The 21,940-nt window shown below is 37.4% G+C and overlaps 1 protein-coding gene across 1 annotated transcript in view; it reads right to left on the bottom strand.

Annotated features, from left to right (window-relative positions):
- Rcc1 (Regulator of chromosome condensation 1) overlaps positions 1-21,940 on the bottom strand; it is a 39,141-nt gene that overhangs the window by 12,943 nt on the left and 4,258 nt on the right. Inside the window, exons 3-12 of the mRNA XM_089649686.1 lie at positions 21,633-21,756; positions 19,977-20,064; positions 13,623-13,802; positions 12,810-12,941; positions 11,373-11,457; positions 9,395-9,698; positions 7,917-8,038; positions 6,276-6,430; positions 4,609-4,713; positions 3,835-4,041 (exon numbers count right to left, since the gene is read on the bottom strand). Coding sequence (XP_089505812.1) covers positions 3,835-4,041; positions 4,609-4,713; positions 6,276-6,430; positions 7,917-8,038; positions 9,395-9,698; positions 11,373-11,457; positions 12,810-12,941; positions 13,623-13,802; positions 19,977-20,064; positions 21,633-21,756 — 1,502 coding nt within the window. The remainder of the gene's footprint in view (positions 1-3,834; positions 4,042-4,608; positions 4,714-6,275; positions 6,431-7,916; positions 8,039-9,394; positions 9,699-11,372; positions 11,458-12,809; positions 12,942-13,622; positions 13,803-19,976; positions 20,065-21,632; positions 21,757-21,940) is intronic.

Raw genomic sequence — 21,940 nt, 5'->3', positions numbered from 1 at the left:
TACTTTTACCTCTGACAGATGGCGCTGTTTTTAAAAAAGCATGTTTTTATCTGTCACAGGTGACACCTATACAATATAGGTATATAAAAACAGACGTATTCGAATGCAACCTTGTGTAAAAATTTCAAACAATCGGTTGAAGAACTTTCGGAGATTTAAGATAAGGAATTACAGTAGAACCCCGTTAATTCGAACCCCGATAATTCGAAAAAACGCGTAATTCGAAATTTTCGCCAAAAAAATTTCCGCTGAAAAATTTTTTCATACAAAATTTTTTGTAATTCGAAATTCGTTAATTCGTAATTCGAAATTTATTTTTGTCCGCGCACGAAAATTTGTTCATGTAATTCGAAAAAATTTGATTTTTGCGAAAATAAATCATAATATTTCGTAAATCTTAATCTAAAAGTCAGCCGTGGCGGTAAAACGCCGAAAAATGTTTTTTTCTCGTCCTAATTAGTATTATTATTTTGTAAATCTGAATCGATTTACACTGGAATGTCGTACTTTTTCAAATTTATTTCGAATATCCGAGTTTGAAGGGCCGAGAAAATACGTTTTACGCGGATATATGTCGTAGTTTTACGAGATTACACCAAATATCTGAATTGAAAGGGTCGGCCGCGACGAAACTCGGCCGCGAAATTTCGATTTACGCGTAAATGTATCATATATTTACGAATTTATTTCGAATATTTCAATTTAAATGGCCCGCTGCGACGGAAATCGGCCGCGAAATCTCGATTTACGCGTAAATATATCGTATTTTTACGAATTTATTTCGAATATCTGAATTTTAAAGAGCCTGCCGCGACGGAAATCGGATGCGAAATTTCAATTTACGCGGAAATATATCGTATTTTTATTAACTTTACTTCGAATATCCGAGTTAAAAAATACGGCGCGACGGAAATCGGCCGAAAAATTTCGATTCACGCCGAAATATGACATATTTTTACGAATTTACTTCAAATATCTGAACTTAAAAGGCCGGCCGCGACGAAAAACTGCCGATAAAATTCGATTTACGCGAAAATATATCATATTTTTACGAATTTACATCAAATATCTGAATTTAAGGGTCGGCCGCGACGGAAATCGGCCGCGCATTCTCGATTTAAACGGAAATATATCGTATTTTTGCGAATTTATTTCGTATATCTGAATTTAAAGAGCCGGCCGCGACGGAATACGGCCGCGAATTCTTGTTTTACGCGGAAATATATCGTATTTTTGCGAATTTATTTCGAATATCTGAATTTAAAGAGTCGGCCGCGACGGAATACGGCCGCGAATTCTTGTTTTACGCGGAAATATATCGTATTTTTACGAATTTAAATTCAGATATTTGAAATAAAAGGCCGGCCGCGACGGAAAATTACCGCGAAATCTCGATTTACGCGGAAATATATCATATTTTTACGAATATCTCAATTTAAAGGGTAGGCCGCGACCGAAATCGGCAGCGAAATCTCGATTTACGCGTAAATATATAGCATTTTTACGAATTTATTGCGAATTTCTGAATATAAAGGGCCCGCCGCTACGGTAATCGGCCGCGAAAATAAAGAAATAATTGGTATTAATACGAATTTACATCTAAAATACCATCCGGATTTGAAGAGGCGGCCGAGAAAATCGATTTTCGGCGGATTTTTTTTTTTTTTTTTTCATAAAATTTCGAATTACGTGGGAATTCGTTAATTCGAAATTTGATTTTTGATGTCCCGTGGATTTCGAATTAACGAGATTCTACTGTATACAATTTTCCCAAAGAAATGTCACCATCTCAATGACAAATCTGTTTTCAAACTTTCTTTGGGCCGGTAGGTACCATAATATTGATTGTTCCTATTTGAGAGCTCGTAGTAGGAACCACGACCACGCGAACTCTGGTGGAATGAAAACATATTATTTAACAAGGCCGCCATCTTGAATCAGGAGCGGAACGTAACAAACAAATTTACGAAGAGTTGTTATTATTTCATCATGAGCCGGTCGTTCCACAGAACTTGAATAGAACTTTAATGTGTTAAATTTTCTATTTAAATTATATAGAACCCTTGTTATGTTATTATAGCCTTCTTGTAACTATATACCGTGCAGTTGAACATACAGGGTGTATCGGCACGTACCCGACAAACTTTAACCAGCTTTTCCTTAGCACATTTGGAGTAAAAAATGTTATGGGCACTTTACTGTTCGGTAGCATTTTTTTTCAATTAAAAACAAAAAATTATAAAAAAATCTACACTCCGTCACTGTCATTGGCATTGTTTCTCGTGTTCAACAGCTGTTATTAGCAAGTGTGTCAAAAAGCATGTTCGCTCTTTCATACACACTAAATAATAATAGTTAAAAATGAGACGAATGGTGCCGTGCCATTTCGTTGTGATTGTAAAAGCGCGCCAACGTAGGTACGTACGTATATTATTCAACGAAATTCGAATAAAATATTGCCAGATGGGTTTTCAAACTGTGACAAAGGATAAAACAGTGGTGACATGTGGTGAAAATATGAATGATAAATTTTTTATTAAAAAAAAATGTTACCGGACAGCAAAGTGCCCATAACATTTTTTACTCCAAATGTGCTAAGGAATAGCTGGTTAAAGTTTGTCGGGTACGTGCCGATACACCCTGTATACTACTATTTCTGCGAAAGTATTACCAACGGCACACCATCTAGTTACAAGTGAATATATAAATGACTTTTAATAATAAAGGTAGCATAAATCAGGGCCGTCTATAATTCGATTAACAATTTAAAAAATAAATATTAATATTAACATTTAAATTCAATGTATTATTCAAATTCTGTGAAACAATCATTCCTAAGCCTTTGTCATCAAAATAAATCTATTTGTGAAACATTATTGTTAAAATAAAATTAGACATTTTAAAATTTTGATTGCACGATGCAATCAGAGAAAATTGCAAGAATTTTATCTCTTATAGAACATAATAAAGGGTTCCATAAATGTAATCAAGTTTTTTTATGTTGTATCGCAAATTTTGCAAAACAACGCTTGATTATTGCAATTCGTCCTCGGAGACGGGGATCTATCAATCAAGACTGGGAGCTCCTGACTGCCGAAGAGTATAAAAACTTAGCCTAAGACAAATTACGCTACACGCATCAACGAGTATTTGGGCGTGAGTTATGCAGATTATATGTTGAGGTGTATATGCTATAATCTTCCTCAGTAGGGGTCAGATCTATTTGGGAACTGCCGCGGAATATCATTTCTTTGTAAGGGATCTGTCACCTTGGTAGTTGACAGCTGTGTGATTGTGGCGCTCCGTAAATTGATATAAATTGACGGCGTATCATCGTCACCGAGCCCACACTCATGGCTTTGTATGTATTTGCATGGGATTGTATGGCGAGTGATATGGTGTTATAAAAAAAGGTTTGATGTGTGTAGCGCAATGTATAGACACCCTCAACCATTGAAGACAATAATAACGAGTCAAACCAAAGATGTGAACAGAAAAGAGAGAAAAACAGGCTTTGCCTTGGGGCATTGACTACTAAGCTAATTCGACCATATGACATTTTGTAATATGAAGACAAGATTTCATTTAATGCAATATCCAAAGCTATTGAAAATATTACATTAAGGGAATATTAATCAGTTCCGTCATCTGATGAAATTGGGGACAGGTCTCGGGGCTGTGACCTTTGGGAATTATTTTTCAAGACCTGGGTTCAATTCCCTGATTTTTCTGTTTCACATCTTTGATTAGAGAAGTTAATACTATTATCAATGATTATATTTGAGGTTTTACTCAATGAGTTATTCCATTACAAAATCGTTAAAGATTACTTACGGGTACGGCGGCAGGTTTAGCTTCCACGGAAGCCGAGGAGGCCTTGCGCCCCCTCTTGGCAGGGGCCTTGCGGGGCTCTTTTTTCTCCTCCTTGGCTTTGGCTTCGGCCGCTTTGGCTTCAGCTTTGGCTTCAGCTTTGGCCTCCGCCTTGGCTTTCTTCTCGGCCTTCTTATCTTCCTTCGTCGGCTCTTCTTTCTCTACCTCTTCCTGGAATCAAAGCAATTATTATTAATGAATTAACTTCAAATGATTCAAGAAACTGTTCAATATCGATAGGAACTTGATGCTGAGCGAAGGAGTTGTCAACAAACCTTGCGGTCATGAGGCTGCTTTAATTTAGCCTAGTGCGTAACATTCTCGGGAGTGGATCTCAGGTATGGGGGTCTATGTACCAATGATCGAGATAATTCAAAAGCAATTTTTACGATACCTCTACATGAGAGAGTTTAGTTTGTACCCATAGCTGTTTCCAATATCATTCATACTGAGAATTTGCGGCCTTAGTTCTAAGAGGGACGTCACATTACCGCTGATGGCGATAATCCCGGATAATTTTTTTCAATTGCAGTCGAACCTTTGCTTTCGTAGAGCATACATTTTAATTCATTTGTGATTAACTTCTTTATTTGAATATAAAGCGTGGTGTTTTCTCTTTCTAGCACTGTGAACAAATTGACAAGCGATTCGTGTACAGTACTAGAGCTCACACAAAGTGGAGCGGACATGTGCGCAAAAAAAAGTACGCTGGTTAAGAGAATAGGTTGATTGGCGAACCTCAGCTTCTTCAGTCTCCATGAGTGCGTCCTCAACCTTGGTCTTCGGAGCCGTAACTGCTTTTTCTGGTTCTGGAACCTCATCTTCCCCTTCATCCTCCGTGGCCTGAAATAATCACTACATCATGAGCTACGCAATTTATTCATTACATTTGTTTACAGACTACATATTACAGTAGAACCCCGTTAATTCGAACCCCGATAATTCGAAAAAACGCGTAATTCGAAATTATTGCCAAAAAAATTTCCCCAGAAAATTTTTTTCATACAAAATGGTTTTTAATTCGAAATTCCTTAATTTGTAATTCGAAATTTATTTTTGTCCGCGCACGAAAATTTGTTTGTGTAAATCGAAATAATTTGATTTTTGCGAAAATAAATCATAATATTTCGTAAATCTGAATCTAAAAGTCAGCCGTGGCGGTAAAATGCCGAAAAATGTATTTTTACGTGGTTATACATCGTCCTAATTAGTATTGTTATTTTGTAAATCTGAATCGATTTACACTGGAATGTCGTATTTTTTCAAAATTTATTTCGAATATCCGAGTTTGAAGGGCCGAGAAAATACGATTTACGCGGATATATGTGGTAGTTTACACCAAATATCTGAATTTAACCCCTCCGACATTTCGCGAACTTGAAGCTAAGATGTCTTAACCGAAATGTCAATTTCACGAAAACGTTGTCTTATTACCGCCTCACAATCAAAGCTCTATAAATGAAACATTACTGAACGGAGCCGAATAGTAAAAACTGTTTTAGAAAGGTTACAAAATAGGCTTTCAAATTGTTGTATCATAAATAAATATTAACATTTGTAAATATTTAAATTTAGAATGGAAACATGAAAAATAGGTTAAAAATGACTCACGTCATGTTTTTAGGTGAAAATGGTACTAAAATCACAGATTATGTAAACAAAAATATTTATTCTATTGTATATATGTGTAATAAACACTTTTATCACCTCATTTTTTTATCATTTCATATAAAAATATTTTATAAAAATTTAATATGTGAAGCGCGCGGCGCTACCGGCAGACATTTTGCGCGGATAAAAATTTTGTGTCAATTATGCGACTGTCAGCAGATTCCTGTTTTGTATTTCCATAGACAACTTGGTAGTGATGTGTAGCTTGATCTATAATCGACCTTTTAGTTTTTGTTTGAGGGATGTAACTAAAATAATAACGGAGTAAGAACGATTTCTATGGAGAGACACGCGTTGACGTGTAAACACGCTTATTGTACTTGACTGCTGTCGTATTTTTAACGCATATATCTGCTTACGTTGCTGAGGGGTTAAAGGGTCGGCCGCGACGAAACTCGGCCGCGAAATTTTGATTTACGCGTAAATGTATCGTATATTTACGAATTTATTTCGAATATCTGAATTTCAAATGGCCCGCCGCGACGGAAATCTGCCGCGAAATCTCGATTTACGCGTAAATATATCGTATTTTTAAGAATTTATTTCATAAATCAGAATTTTATAGGGGCCCGCCGCAACGGAAATCGGACGCAATTTCAATTTACTCGGAAATATATCGTATTTTTACTAACTTTACTTCGAATATCCGAGTTAAAAAATACGGCGCGACGAAAATCGGCCGAAAAATTTCGATTCGACCGAAATATGACAAATAACGAAATTATGTAACTTACCACCAGGAGGACAGTGTGCTGACCGCCAGCGCTGACCCTTATGCAGTGGCGCCCCTCCAGCTTGCCCGTGGCCAGGAGTCGTGGCTCTGCTTCATCATCTTCGCCCCCAGTGCCCAGTTGTCCGGAACTTCCCATGCCCCACACATGGATCTCTCCTGGAACCAAACCATAAGACCGTTAGACTCTGTAGAATATGACACAACTGATAGTCTAGACCAGGGGTCTCCAAACTACGGCCCGCGGGCCGTATCCGGCCCGCCAGTGTCTTCCATCCGGCCCGCGACATCTTATGACCAGTGTCATCAAGGACCCGCGACAGCTAATGGCTAAGACCTTGCTCAGAAGGGGCGAAATTACGCAAATTTTTACGTGCGAATAAATAAATATGCTCGTTGGCGAGGTACTTGGCACCAATACATTGCGTCCACAAGTATCGCGCGAATATATCAAGAGGATTTTTTTGAAAAATCTTTATTTGATTCGTAATGATATCAAGGTCTGAGAAACGAGTATCAAAAATTATCTTCAAAGCTACGTTATCTAAAGCTTTATTTTCATCCCTGAAAATTCTATTGTCTACCCCCCCCCCCCCCCCTCCTTAGGACAGAAAATATGGGTGTCTAGAAATTAAAACGGTTTCGGCCCTCCGCACTCACTTGAGTAGTCAATGTGGCCCTCCGGCTGAAAAGTTTGGAGACCCCTGGTCTAGACTCTAGAGGAATTAGGGTTCTAAAAAGAAAAATTTATGTTATACTTCACAAGAGCCCCCCTTGTCTGCACAGTGTAAAGACGGGGGAACTATATCGCCATCCGGTTGGGCAGCGATATGAGTAGGGGCTGTAGGAAGGGATATATTAATGCGGGTCTTGAAGAGGTCCGGATTATATGAAGGAGAAAAACCGATGGCGGTAACTTGTTCTACATATAAAATGACTTTCAAAAAAACTATTCAAAGAAACGATCCGTTCTCATGAAGACAACATCAACTGTGAACGGATGTTGCGCTCGTGTCCGTCGTGCTTCACGCACGTACACCAGTGCAGTCAACGTTAAAACACAGAAGCCTCTTCCACTGTGTAAGCAATACGCAACTTTCAACAAACACAATATGGCTGTTAAATAGTTATGTAACGATGGCCTCTGTGATTGAGGGTTAAGGCTCTCGACGAAAGAGCCGGAGATCGCAGTTTCAAAAACAGCGTGCGCAAGTAAATTTTATTTGATTGATTTGTGTTATTTCACAAATTAATAATTTTAAATAGAATAAGGTGTATGTATTAGCGGCTGGAAGATACTCTCAGTATTGCCCTGGTGTAATACCACCATTCAGAATTCAAATGTTGCTTGAAATGGCTTTGGCCGTGTTTGGTGACCAGATCTGAATAGCCAGGTACTCCCCCACCTTCCTCTCTCTTCAGTATTTTTGGCCTCAGAACATACCCCGTCTCACTGGCATTGGGACTCTTGGGCTGTATTTAAAAATTTAAAATGTTCATTCGATAAGTTTTTTAAATAAACAGTTGTGTAAAATTTAAAACACGTTTATCGGTAAGACTGTTTGCCAATAGTAACAATGGGGTTCTCCAAGTTGAAGTGTGTCGAGCAACGTGTCATAAGCATCTCAGGATACATAATGATTACCTGAATCTGTGACTGCGAAGGATGCTGCAGACCCGCAAGATATGGATATGCACTTCTTCTCTTTCAAAGCTGGAACTGGAGTCAGCTCCTTTGCGTCTTCACAGGACTCTCCCAGCCCCAGTCTGGAATGGAAGTAATTGGCACTGTTACAATTACATACACGTACCATATTCCTTCATATGTTAGTAGAACCCAACATACTAGAGAAAGCTATATTTTGCGAATATGTCAGAGATAGGTATGAATATTAGAAGAACAGATGTTTTAACCCTGCAGAGCAGAAATATTTTATGATTACACTGGATTAAATGAAGGGTGATTTCAAAATAATGCTTTAAATCAGGGTTTCTTTATTTGTTTTACTTTTAAATAGTTTTAATTAGTTGGGTATTTTGATCTACAGTAATAATTCATAAGAATTTGATAAAAGAAAAAATCAACTTCTGACTCGATTTACTCGAAAACGAAAGCTCAAATCAAAAAAAATTATACTACAAAATCGACTCTAAATGTGATGTAGATTCACCAGTTTCCCGCTTGTACTACAAGTTTCCGGACACCGTGTATATGTGTTTTAAACAGCCATTTCCTGCACTATTATTTACGAGTATAATTTCTTAAATATTGTTATATATGTATGTAAAAGCCTTAATAGGCGTAAAATAAATAAATATCTTTATTTAAGAAATTTGCAACTATAACTAAGAATATTTGAATCCTATAATTTCTATACCCGCTTTATCCAATTTTTTGACAAAATGATCTGAGTATGACATCTTGTTCACATTTTAGCGAGCAACAAGAGGAGCCTAAAATTGAGTTTCAAAACCCTCCTTATCACGACCAAAAACCATGTTAAAACTGCGAGTGAGAAACCAAATCCGCTATATCATACAGAAAGTTACTATCAAAACGCGCTATATCAGATTCAACCAATCACAACCAGTTATTTTGCCAAAATACAATATAGCCGCCGCTCTGACGCCACGCTCGTGTGTCAAAATGATCTACGCGTGTGTTTCTAAACCCGCCATGTCGGCTCAGTTGACTTTCAAAAGCCTCTATATCACGAAGTGAGTATCAAAATCCGCTTTATCCATTTTATTTATCGAAATTACTTAATTATTGCTAGACATATATAGAAAAATAAATGCTTTTCGAAATGTTATTACTCCAATTCATTATATAAAAAATTGCAATGCAATTACTTATGTACGCTAGAGATGTGACAGTTTTTTGCGGTTTTCTCCAAATCAATGAAAGTTGATATAGCGGGTATAGAAATTACACGACTCATATGTTAAAAAAAATAGATAAAGTTGAGGTTTCTCAAAACCTGCCTCACTAGCCTGTGTTGAGGCACACATTTAAAAAGTTTGTTTTAAATACATTTGACTAATGCTTCATCAAGCCATTTTTGTAATGTACATGTATTGGTGGCAGGATGATTAACTGTCTACACGTGAATCTTATCTTACCTTCCATACTCCCGCCTCCCCAGAGCGTGGCAAACCCCCTCCTCGTCCAGCGCTAGAGAGTGATGCGGTCCCCCGGCTATTTTACCCCAAGCCGCCCCCTTGAACGCCTCCGCCACCACGGGCGCAAACACGGTCTGCGGGTTGCCCTTGCGCACGCCAATCTGCTGGTAGTTGTTCAGGCCCCACACGTAAACGTCGTGGCGCAGCGCCTTGCGGGCGAACGTGCAGTGCGTGCCGGCCCAGATGTGGTCAAAGTCGGCCTTGTCGCGGCAGAAGACGAGCGGCGCGGGGACCAGCAGACCATCTGGAATTATTAAAGACAGAAATAAACAATAATACATTGCAAGGTAAAGAGTCAAATTGTCACTAAATGCCACATACTAACCTCCTCACAAATAAACGTGTTTTAAATTTTACACAACTGATATGCAATTGATGGTTGTTTATCAGCTGTTTAAATTTATTTTATTTGTGAGGCCCTATAAACGTAATACAAGAAATAGTCCAAACGATTTATCTGTAAATTCGAGACGGGTAGTTAGGAAAATGATTTAACATCTCTGGCTAATTTATTCGGTTTATTGAACAAACACCTTTTATGTTTGCTTTTTGGAACACCCTATATGGTCTCATAGAAATCGTTATATTATCTCCCTTACCGTCATAGTTATAAATATGAACTAAACAGTTTTAGAAAGAAAAAATACCAAGCTTTATATTCAAATCTAGAAGTTAACCGCAGAACAATTCAAATGTACACCTCTACGAAACCAAAGGATCCTACCGCGATTTGAGAAAATTTTATGAAATTTCGTGACTTGTTTATTAATTATTTTTATATGAAACGACTAAAAAGTGAGGTGGCAGTAATGTTCACAATGTTTTTTTTTTCATTATCGGTAAATTTAGTTAATTGTTTGAACAAAAATAATGCAAGATGAGCCATTTTCAAAACTTTTTATGTTTGCATTAAAAAATTTGATATTTCAAAAATTATATCTTCATTTATCTATCTATATAAATAAAAATGTAAATGTTCGTTTGTTCAAAATCTTAAATCTCTGAAAATTCTTCACCGATTGCTTTGTAATTTTGACACAACGTTGCAGTCGAATACGCGTGTGTTTTTATGTACCCATATTATATAGATAATATCTGCGACAGGTAAAAACATGCCTTTTTAAAAAACAGCGCCATCTGTTGGATGTAAAAGCCACAGCAACACGTGGCAGAGTACAGCTAGTTTGTAATAATAAAATTAGACAGCGAATTTTATCATCATTCAAAAACAGTTTTCGGATATGTTCATGAATATTCCATTTATTTGGATTTTATTGCAAAGGGGCCGTTCAAGTATTACGTAAGCAGATTTATTACAATTATTTACCCCCTCTTCCCCCTTGTCACCAAAAGTAAGCAAAGCTCTTACCCCCCCCCCCCCCCTCCCATGCTTACGTAAAAATTGGTACCTATATGCATTTTTCTGTTAATGTATTTTGTTTTATAAACAATTCAACTTTGGCGAAAGAGGATCAACGGTAACACAAATATTAACTTGCTTTGATTTGCTTACAACACGTCAAATCGTCAATCGTACTGAAACGAAACAATAGATTGATGGAAGAAATTTTGACAAGTAATTCCCCCATTCGCTTCTAAGCGAGTACCTAAACGTATTAATTATTTGTGGGAATCCCCGAATATGTATTCGGTTTTCAAACATAGACAAGGTGTGGGATACCAATGTGTAAAAAAAAAAATTACTGCTGAGCAGTGCTGAAGTAATCACCATCTCGACCCCCCCATGTCATCAAAAATAAGCAAAGCAAAGACCCCCCTGCCCCCCTATAGTGCTTACATAATACTTGAACGGCCCCAAAGCGGAAATACTCTGAACTTCTAACAGAATATGCCAGAGTGATTACATGCATTTCATAGAATTCACAATTCCACAGATAATAATATAATAAGTACTTACTGAGCCCTAGACGACTGTGTCGGTCGCACGAGCGGGCCGTCACCCTCCCGAGTTGACCCTGCTCGCCACATCCGCAAGTGAATACCTACAACACAGACAAACTATTTTTAATTCAAAGCTTTTTTTATTTTAAACTATCAATGTTTGATACGATATAAAATGGTCAAGAAGACAGTCAATACTCTGGCTGGCAAGAGTTCTGTGAACACAGCAGGTACTGACTAACTCCCTTCTCAGAACAAGGGATTTGAACTCGCAAGTCCAGATTCATAGTCCAAAGCCTTATCCCTCGACCATGGAGGCAATCTTTCTTTCTTTTTGTACATATTTAAAATTAAAATCAACAGAAAATAGCCATGAGTTAAATAAAAGAGTAAATTTTAAATTATTGAAGACAACATAGCGATTCCTAAACGAAAATTTGAAACAGAAAAAGATATGGTCACATCTAGGACTTGAACCCAGGACTGTTGTCTTGCCAGTGCACCGCTCTACCAACTGAGCTAATGGGACCCTATCTCCTTCGGTCATATTTAACTGTATCATACTTCGAATAAGAACTACCAACATTGTCTTCATTTTCTCACTGCACATTTTTATGGGCAGCTATCTTTATGTATGCTCGCAAGATTCAACCCGAACTAAATGCATTCTAGACAGTGTCTTAGATAAATAAATCAAATTTTAATTTTAATGTGCGACATCTATTGACTTTTTATGCAAGTCCAGGATGAATATTTAATTTTTTGGAATAACTTAACGAGGTTTTGCTCACTAAGTTATTGCAAAAAATAAAATAAATAAAAATAGTTAAACATGGATGTTCTCAGGCGGGAGATAGATTCTCTTATCTCAACAAACGGATACGAATTTTTAGAGCGCAAGTGTCAGGCGGGAATGTTGTCCTCGTTCTACCGGTACTTAATGGAAGATGCTCAGTGGACCCAGCTTTATTCATATTTTCTTCATCGGTGCATAGTCAGAACACATGCCAAACATTTGGATACGGTCGAAATTTGTCACATGAGAATGGGTCATTTTTATGATTCATTAGCTTTGTTTAAGTTCAATAGCTTGGCTGCAGAATGTGGCCTCCATGTTTCCTTCTCTCTACAATATGGGATCCATGCTCACTTCTTGCACTCCTCAAAAAGAAGCTTCAAACCATACCGAAAGACGACATAGGCTTTGTGGAAAATAATTTTATTCTCCTGTATTTAGTTAATGTAATCCCGATACAAGAACAAAACAGAAGCAAGAGGATGATTACTGATGCGTTGGAGTGATCAAGTATCACATTTATCCGGAAAGTCGATGTCCTTGGCTCTCCTTGCACCGCAGGACAGCAAGGAGTGGAGGATCCTGTTTCATCAGGACTATTGGAGTAAGGTCATGATCTTCAGCAATGAGGAAATGTTTTAAGATGGGTTGTCTTACCTGTCCCTGGTCTGTGAGCATCACCAGATGGTCGCCCCCCGATGCGATCTGGACGACGCGTTGTCCCGGCAACATCTCGATTGGGGTGCGCTCGTTACCCTTCAAGGTCAGTCCCATGTTCCCGTGAGAATCCTGGACAAAGATGTTGAATCAGTATTAGAATTGAAAGCGACAGAGGTGAAAAAAAACATTATGTACGATTAATCTTTTTTCGATACTAGTCGTTGTCCGGGATTTACTCAGAGTTTTTCGAATGTAATTTTCCTTTTATTTTGAACATCAAGTGTGCAAAATTTCATCAAGTATCCAAATTGTTTCAAGGGGTGAGAAGAGGGGATGTGGTTTTTCGAAATCTCGACTTGATGTACAAAATAACCAGTCGAATGATGGCTACCCATATTTAGGTCTCATCGCTCTAGACCTACAGCGATGGTCCCCCAAATTTAGATTATTTCAATTTATTGCAAAATACCCGCAAACAGCTCTATAAAGCTCGGGCAATGCCGGGACTTTAGCTAGTTTTCAAGTAAAGAAATAAGACCGGTTGTTTTAATTTGTATTATATATCATATTATGCTATTTTTTTGTCTTATATATTTAACGGATCATTGACTTTTTGACACACAATGCAGGACACTAATAATCATGACCAAGTGGGTGTAAAGTTGAAATAACCCAAAGGCACACCGAGGAAAGGGTGGATAGGCTGGGTAAAAGAGGACGGAACGGACAGAGGACTAGAAGCGAATTGCGAGGGAACTCGGCCAATTGTGGTAGAGGCCAAATCCCAACGATGATCAATGGCTAACTCACCCTGAAGGAACCCCAGGCGAACACCTGGAAAGTGTGCAGGAGAGCGGCACTATGGCTGTCCCCTGCGCTGACGGCCACTGCGCGGCCCGGCAGTACCACCTTGCGCGGCGTGAACTCGCTCCCAGGCTCCTCCGTGTCGCGTCCTAGTGCTCCCTCGTCATTGCAACCGAATGTCCACACCTGGAACGGGGAAAAGAGATTATTATTAAAAAAATCTATTGTCTCAACCAAGTAGAATAATTTATTCACTCCTCGAAGCAAATTAATCTCTCCACTCGATTAACCGACAACTACTAAAATCAGACGTTATTTTACTAATTGAAAGCACCAAAATCAAGCTCAATAACTCGTCAAATTCCGTTGAGTGTCTAGATTGAGAGCCAAGCTTTGTATCGTGTTTGGGTCCCACCCAGGCTTAGTGTGTTCAATTCCTCGGCTGGCTAAGTCTTCCATCACAACACAAGCAACATTCTCCGCTTACTGTGGTGGTAGTAGGAGATTTGCAAATATTGTAAGGTTATTTGTAACCCGGGAATGTTTAGCTTTCTTTTTAAAAAATAAAGTTAATTAAGTTTCAGTCGTTTTAAGACATTTCTGTTAGTCTGTCACATGCGTTTCTGTTCATTTAGTTCTGCCACGTTTCATGTTAAAATAAGTTTACAAAATGGAGTCTTCTAGCAAGCAAGACAATGATCTGTTAATATTTAATTTAAGGGTATGACAACTTAAAAAGGTAAGTTTTTAGTTTAGACCTGAATTCTGTTGGACTTGTTATGGATCTCAGTTCTGGAGGGAGTTTATTCCAAGCCTTCGGCCCAGATGCTCCGAAAGCGCGATCACCAAACTTAGTATTTGGCTTGCGCTTAGGTTCCATCAGTCTGCCTACAGCTGCTGATGTTGCTGATCTAAGAGTTGACTGACTCAGACCAGTGTTTTCCGGGACGCATAGTTCAGAGATGTTTAAATTAAACAACTCAATTACCAATAAACTTATAGTAAAATCAGTTTATAGACATGAGTGCATCAGCAGAAAGCTTCCTTCTCATTAATAATAAAGACTTCGGGTGTGTATTTTGAATACCGACTGAGATTGTTATCGTTATAAAATACTAGCTGACGTGTACCCGGCGTTTCTGGTGGTTATCCTTAGGAGATAAGACAATATATACCATCGCGGACTTTTCTACTGGCCTTTTGAAGATGTACAATTCCGTAGTACATTATTTTGATGTATCTCATAAGGTTTAGCCAGCGTTAGCAATGTAAGCACCCGAAAATATTATTTTTACGACTTGATTACAAAACATCGACTTTTCTCTACTTTCTATAAATATAATGCGCATGTATTATTTGATACAGGGTTTTCCAATAAGAGGTGTTATTTTGAATAGCCCGCTATTTCGGTAAATGTTACTTTTGAAGCTGTCATTTTTTGACATTTGACAAGTAGAAACTACGCCATTAATAAAAATGGAACGATACACGTTTCAACAACGCATTGAAATTATTAAAATTCACTTGAGTGAATCAAATGCAAATCATCTTGAGTGATGAGGCCCATTTGATGAGGCCCGTCACTTTTGAATAGTGCTAAACAGTTTGCGGGAAACAGGCGTTTGTGTATAAACTAATTACGAATAAAGTTAACATATTTTTAACTCTTTTTAAATAAATTTTAATATGGATTTAAACGAGAACTCTCTTAACTATATGACCAAGGCCAAGGATCTACTCTGTTCGCTGATAAAAATTATTAATGACCCCGGCAACAAATTTACGAAGGAGCAAATGGGTAAAATTACCCCGATAACAACGGATCTGTTAGGAACCACAGGATTGATGGCTGTTCGTATGGGAATGTTGGAAGGAGAATTGTCAACATTAAAAAGTGTAACGGATACTCAGTCTATTGTTACTAACCCGACAAATACTTCATCTTCAATAAATGATTTGCTCGCAGAGGCCGAGGAAAGAAAAACCCGGTCAAAGAACATTATTTTATTTAATGTTCCCGAAAGTATTTCAGAATCAACAACAACAATTATTAAAATGGACAGCGATAAAGTAGTTTCAGCGATTAGTGATATAAATAATGAATTATTACCGAGTGTGGTTAAGTCGTACAGACTTGGTGTAAAAAAGTCCAACAAAATTAGACCGATTAAGGTCGAATTCAATGACTCTGTCTCGGCTCGTGAGGTTTTGACCAGGAACGCAAAACTGAAAAACGGTATAAAGGCCAGTAACGACCAAACACCATTGCAGAGGACTCAACTTCTAGATTTACGCCAACAACTCGAGACGAGGAAGAACAACGGTGAAACCAATATAACTATCAAATATGTGAACTCTGTACCTAAAATTATTGAATGTGCGCCAAAAAACTGAAACAACAAAAAATAAAATGCTACTACCAAAATGTGAGAGGGATCCGCACTAAACTTCCCATGTTGCTGACTTCGGCGGCAACTATCAGCAGTGATATCTTCATTTTAACCGAAACATGGCTCGACTCAGGAATCAATTCCGCCGAATTAGGCTTCCCTAATTTCAACATCTACCGTATGGATAGGAATTCTAAAACAAGTGCCAAAACGAGAGGAGGTGGTGTAGCCATTGCTATCTCAAAAAATCTCAGTTCTTCAAAAATATCCACAAAAAACACATCCATCGAGCAACTATTTGTCAATGTGAACACTTCTAGAGGTAAAATAATAGTGGGATGTGCATACTTACCTCCGAATTCTGATGTCCAAAGCTACAGCAATCACTGCGACGAGGTTGAATCAATTTGTGCTAAATATCCTAATACTAAACTACTTCTAGTTGGTGATTACAATCTGCCACATTATGATTGGTGTAATATGAATTCTGTCAATTCTTGTTCTAATGTTAATATTCGTGTTATTAGAGATATGGCACTGTTCTTAGGTCTAACACAGTGTAATAATGTTCTTAATATAGGAGGTCGTACGTTGGATTTGGCACTGTCAAATGTGTCTGACATCTGTGTTGTGAGAAGTACCGAAATTCTATTACCTGTCGATGTTTACCATCCACCACTAGAAATATGCATGTCCAATCTTAAACCAATTCCTATCGTAAAAAAGGTAGTAGAAACTCGAAATTTCAAAAAAGCTGACTATGTTAAAATTTCAAATTTCCTTAAACAGACTGACTGGTCATTCTTTGATAGCGACGATGATATTAATGTACACCTTAAAAAATTTTACTTCATCGTTAATTCTGCAATTGAACAATTTGTTCCTTTAACGACTTACAGAGAAACTCTATACCCAAAATGGTTCTCAAAAGACCTGATAGACTTAATTTACCTCAAAAAATTATCTCATAAGAGATTCAAACAAAGTCGCCTGGCCATCGATTATACTGCGTTTCAAAAATTGAGGGCAGAGTGCAATAAGCTCTCCGCAAAATGTTACAAAAATTACATTAGTGATGTCGAAGGCTCTATCATGGACGACTCAAATTTCTTTTGGAAATATGTTAAATCCCAAAAAGAAAATGGTACTTACATACCTAGTAGTGTGTCATTCGATTCTAAATTATCCCAAAATCTTCAGGAAACTGTTAATCTTTTTGCTGATTTTTTTAGCGGCGTTTACATTAATGCAAGTGAAGACAGCAATATTTCGTGCTTTGATTTGGTTGAAACTCTTGATATATCTGACTGTAATGTAACCATAGACGATATTATATCTAAGCTGAAGAGTCTTGATTCCCGAAAATCCGCAGGACCTGATAATGTTCCGCCCAGGTTTTTAGTAAATTGTATGCATACATTGTCATATCCTATTCATAAGTTATTTACAAAGTCACTCTCATCAGGTGTATTCCCGGACCTTTGGAAGTTTAGTCTTTTAACGCCCATTTTCAAAAAAGGTAATAAGAGCGAAGTAACAAATTATAGGCCAATATGTATAATGTCTACTTTACCCAAACTTTTTGAAAGCCTAGTACTAGATAAGTTGATATCCCGAATCAATCGAACCATCTCTCCCCTTCAACATGGATTCATTAAAGGTAGATCTACTCTTACCAATTTGATATTGTACACGAATGATATTGTTAATGCCCTTAATGCATCACATCAAACTGATTCCATATATACTGACTTCAGTAAGGCATTTGATAAAGTAAACCACAAAATATTATTACGTAAACTAAAATTGTTGGGAATAAGAGGGAGCATGTTGGAATGGTTTAAGAGTTATCTATTAGGAAGGTACTTAGCAGTCAAGATAGATTCGTTTACTTCTTATACATTTGCTGCCTCGAGCGGAGTACCACAGGGATCTCACTTGGGCCCAATATTATTTTGTTTGTTTATCAATGATATTGTTAATATTTTTACTAATGTTAAAGTCCTGTTATTTGCCGACGATCTGAAGATATACAGAATAATCAAAGACGATGACGATCGCGCAATTTTGCAGTTGAACCTTAATAAACTATGTGCGTGGTGTTCTGTCAATGATTTGCAACTAAATTTAGGTAAATGCCAGATTATCAGTTTTTACAAAGGCAAAAATCCACTTAATTTTTCCTATTTTATGAATGGTGCTAATCTTCTTCGTGTATCACAGATTCGTGATCTTGGTGTTATATTCCACGAGAGTCTACAGTTTAACGAACACATCGATGAAATAACAAGCGATGCGATGAGAATACTAGGTTTTATTTTGAGAATGGGAGCAAATTTTAAAAGTATGTCAACATTAAAACATCTGTATTGCTCGTTAGTACGAAGCAAATTAGAATACAATTCCACCGTATGGTCACCGTACTACAAGGTCCATTCTCAATCATTAGAAAAGGTACAAAATAAATTCCTTCGGTACATTAATTTTAAAATGAAAATTCCAATCGAATTTATAAATTACAATAACTTGCTTGCTGAAACTAAACTTCTTAAATTATCTGATAGAAGAGTGTTAATTGATTTGCTATTTTTATTCAAAATTATTAAATCTTTAATTGACAGCCCTAATTTGTTGGAACTTATTTGCATTAATGTTCCTGCTAGGCAAACTCGCAGTAAAGATACTTTTAAATTTAACAAGAACCTCAACACTAATTATTCTATTTTTTCACCAATTCCTAGAATTCACAACCTTGCGAATAAATACTGTGAACTTATAGATATGTTTGGTTTTGACAATTTTGTGAGCTTTAAAAGGCAACTTATTTCGATTCTATCGGCTAATAATTAACTTTTATAGCTTTAATAATTTTATTACATCTTCTCCCATTCGAAACCTTTCAAGTAAATTATATCCATATTTGTTTGTTTTTTATTTGCTCTACTATACACTTATAATTGTATGCATATACCTACTAACTACTTTTTATACATAACACTATGTTCCATCTCAGATCTTATTATTTCTTATTCATGTCGATATTGCTAAATTCTATTAGTTTTTGCTTTTTACAGGTGCAACTCTTATTTTGTTATTTTTTTTTTTTTTTTTTTTTTTTTTTTTTTTTTTTTTTTTAAATCTCTGTTATAATGTTCTTTACCTCACGAGTAAGTTACACTCTAATTTATATTGGTTTATCGATTTGTTAAACTCACAATTAATACTGGGTTTAAACACACCCACTTACTTACTTTTTATGTTGAACTTTCTTTTACTTACTATTTCATGCTTGGGTATATTTTATATTGAATCCATCTTATTAGTGTTTTGCTAATTTGCACAAAATTTTATTATATGTGTTGCTTTCTTACAATTAACTCCATTTATCTTCTTATGTTCAATTATTGTAATCAATGTAAATGTATATTTTCATGTAAAAGCCCATTAGGGCGTAAATAAAATAATAAATAAATAAATAAATAAATTTCCACCTCGGTGGATTCGTCAACAAGCAAAATTGTCGCATCTGGGGCTCGGAAAACCCAAGAGTTATTGTTAAAAAAAAATTCTTTATCCTCAACTGTTTGGTGCGGTTTATGGTCCGGCGGAGTCATTGGACCTTACTTTTTCTAAAATGAGGCTGGAGCAACAGTTACGGTGAATGGATTGCGCTATCGAGAGATGATTAATGATATTTTATGGCCGGAATTGGTTGGTATTGATCTGGACAACGTTTACTTTCAACAAGACGGCGCTACGTGCTACACAAGCAACGAAACCATTGATCATTTACGATGGAATATCAAAATAACACCTCTTATTGGAAAACCCTGTATAAACCTTCCGGAAGAATTTCTCTAAGATCGTGAAGATCCTATCAAAATCCGTTGCACAGTTTATAAGAACTAAGCACACAAACAGACAGACGCGGATAGCGACTTTGTTTAATACTATTTAGAGATTTAGTTACATTTCCATCCTTGTCTATGGCGACGGTGTGCATGCCTCCAGCGCAGATGTCCACTATGTTACTCGGCAGGTCCTTCACATGGGTAAACCTGCAACCAATTCAAACATAATAAATAATCACGTTTTTCTAATATGCTATTACAAAGTCAGCCGAACATCTGAATGGATATCTGGCAGAGGTGTTAGTTTCAAATTACTATTGTAGCGATCGATACTGCTAGAGTGTTCCAGAAAGCCGACCGGTTTAGAATGCATGGGCTACGAAATTTCGAGACATTTTGATAGGCACAATTAACTGCGCAAGGTAAACAATACAAACTACCTGTCTACGAGCTACCTTTACGAATTGGACTAGCACATTACGCGCATTCACTAGAAGGTTCTAGTCAACTGTATAGGCGTACTCCCAGCACTATCGAACTATCCAGAAGAATCTCGCTGAAGCGAGTGACCCGCAGTTTACCAGCTGTCTCGCCTGCTTACTACCGCCACCGGATGGGCTGCATAAATAGGCCCAACGCAGCGAGTATTCAGTAGTCAGTCAACTTACTCGTGCGCTCGTAACCTTGACCCAGATAATCGCTCGCATTCCGCGCTAAATATTATAGTGCCTCCTCGTATTTATCCCGTAAAATTAATGCGTTGTTGTGTGTAGTAATTGCTATTTGTGCATTCTTAAATAAACGCTTGAACTGAATATTTTATTTTAGTACACCAAGATAACCACACTATAATGGCGGTGAACAAATATAAAAGTCCGTGTGAACTGTACAACTCGGCAGGACTGATGGTCTGAAATAACTGAAGTATGCATTTGTGGTCCTAGCTAGCAGTCCACAATGGAGGGTTGATACAAACTCTGTTACGGCAGTAAAGGAACGCTTATCTAAGTCCAACCCGCTCTATATGTATGTCCAAACCAGATGGTTTGGTGAACGGAGAAAGGAATGAAAGAAGAAAATGAATGGTAACATCAGAGTAATATCTCCATCTTTGGGGATGGAGATGAAGGAATGAGCATGGCTTTTGAAGAGACCCTCGTTGTAAAAGGAAGGATACATAGGATAGACAAGATACAAGATATACATAGGATAGACAAGATACACAGAGTTCGGCAAATGGTTCCACAGCTGAGGTGTTGAACTCGAGAACATATCTTAGAAAAGATTTGTTCTCACATGAAAAATATCAACCCAGGGTATCGATTCTCCAATCCAGTCCGCTAACAATCACCGTCGAAAGTACATGCATTGGTTGACATTCTTATTCTTGAGTCTCGTCAAAAGTACATATGTCAAATGTTATTCCACTCGTTGTTCGAGTGTAATGTATTTGCCGAGAATCGAGACCCTTTGCAAATGTTGGGTGCGTGATTTGCGTGTTTCCAACTATGCACGGGTGTTGTATGGATCAATGATGATAGTTCCTCAGAGCAACTTTCATTGATATACTGGTAGAACAAGGACAGCATTCTCACCTGACGCCTGTGCTTTAAAAATTGCAATCTGTTTGTTAAGATAGGGGAATCTACCGAACAGATCGCACGTTTCTGCACGGGGTCAAGGGTTTTTGGGGCTCCAGACCAAAATATAAATGAATCAAGAAATAAGAGTGTTAATATATTAATTATATCGTTAATTGATAATGTGCTTCATACCTGCTGCGTTCGAGGTGATCCTCTCCCAGTCCAAGTTGCCCCACATCCCCCTGCCCCGTGGTGAAGACTTGCCCCTTCTTGGTGGGGCCAACAAGGTCTCCATTGATCAGGGGCACTTTTGCCTCTAAAATGTGAAAACACACAATGTTATAGGTTTAAAAAAATACATGAATAGGAGTACCTCTCAGAGAAAGATTAACAGATTAAAGTTTATTTAAGGAGACATAAGAGGAAGACTATATCCCGAAAGACTAAAATCCGCCAAGCGTAAATCACAAAAGACTGGAACCATGAAATACTGGAATCAC

The sequence above is a fragment of the Hesperophylax consimilis genome, chromosome 30, assembly GCF_061612785.1.
Source record: "Hesperophylax consimilis isolate HC1 chromosome 30, BYU_Hcon_1.0, whole genome shotgun sequence".
NCBI lineage: Eukaryota > Metazoa > Arthropoda > Insecta > Trichoptera > Limnephilidae > Hesperophylax > Hesperophylax consimilis.
This window is presented reverse-complemented; position numbering and strand designations above follow the sequence as displayed.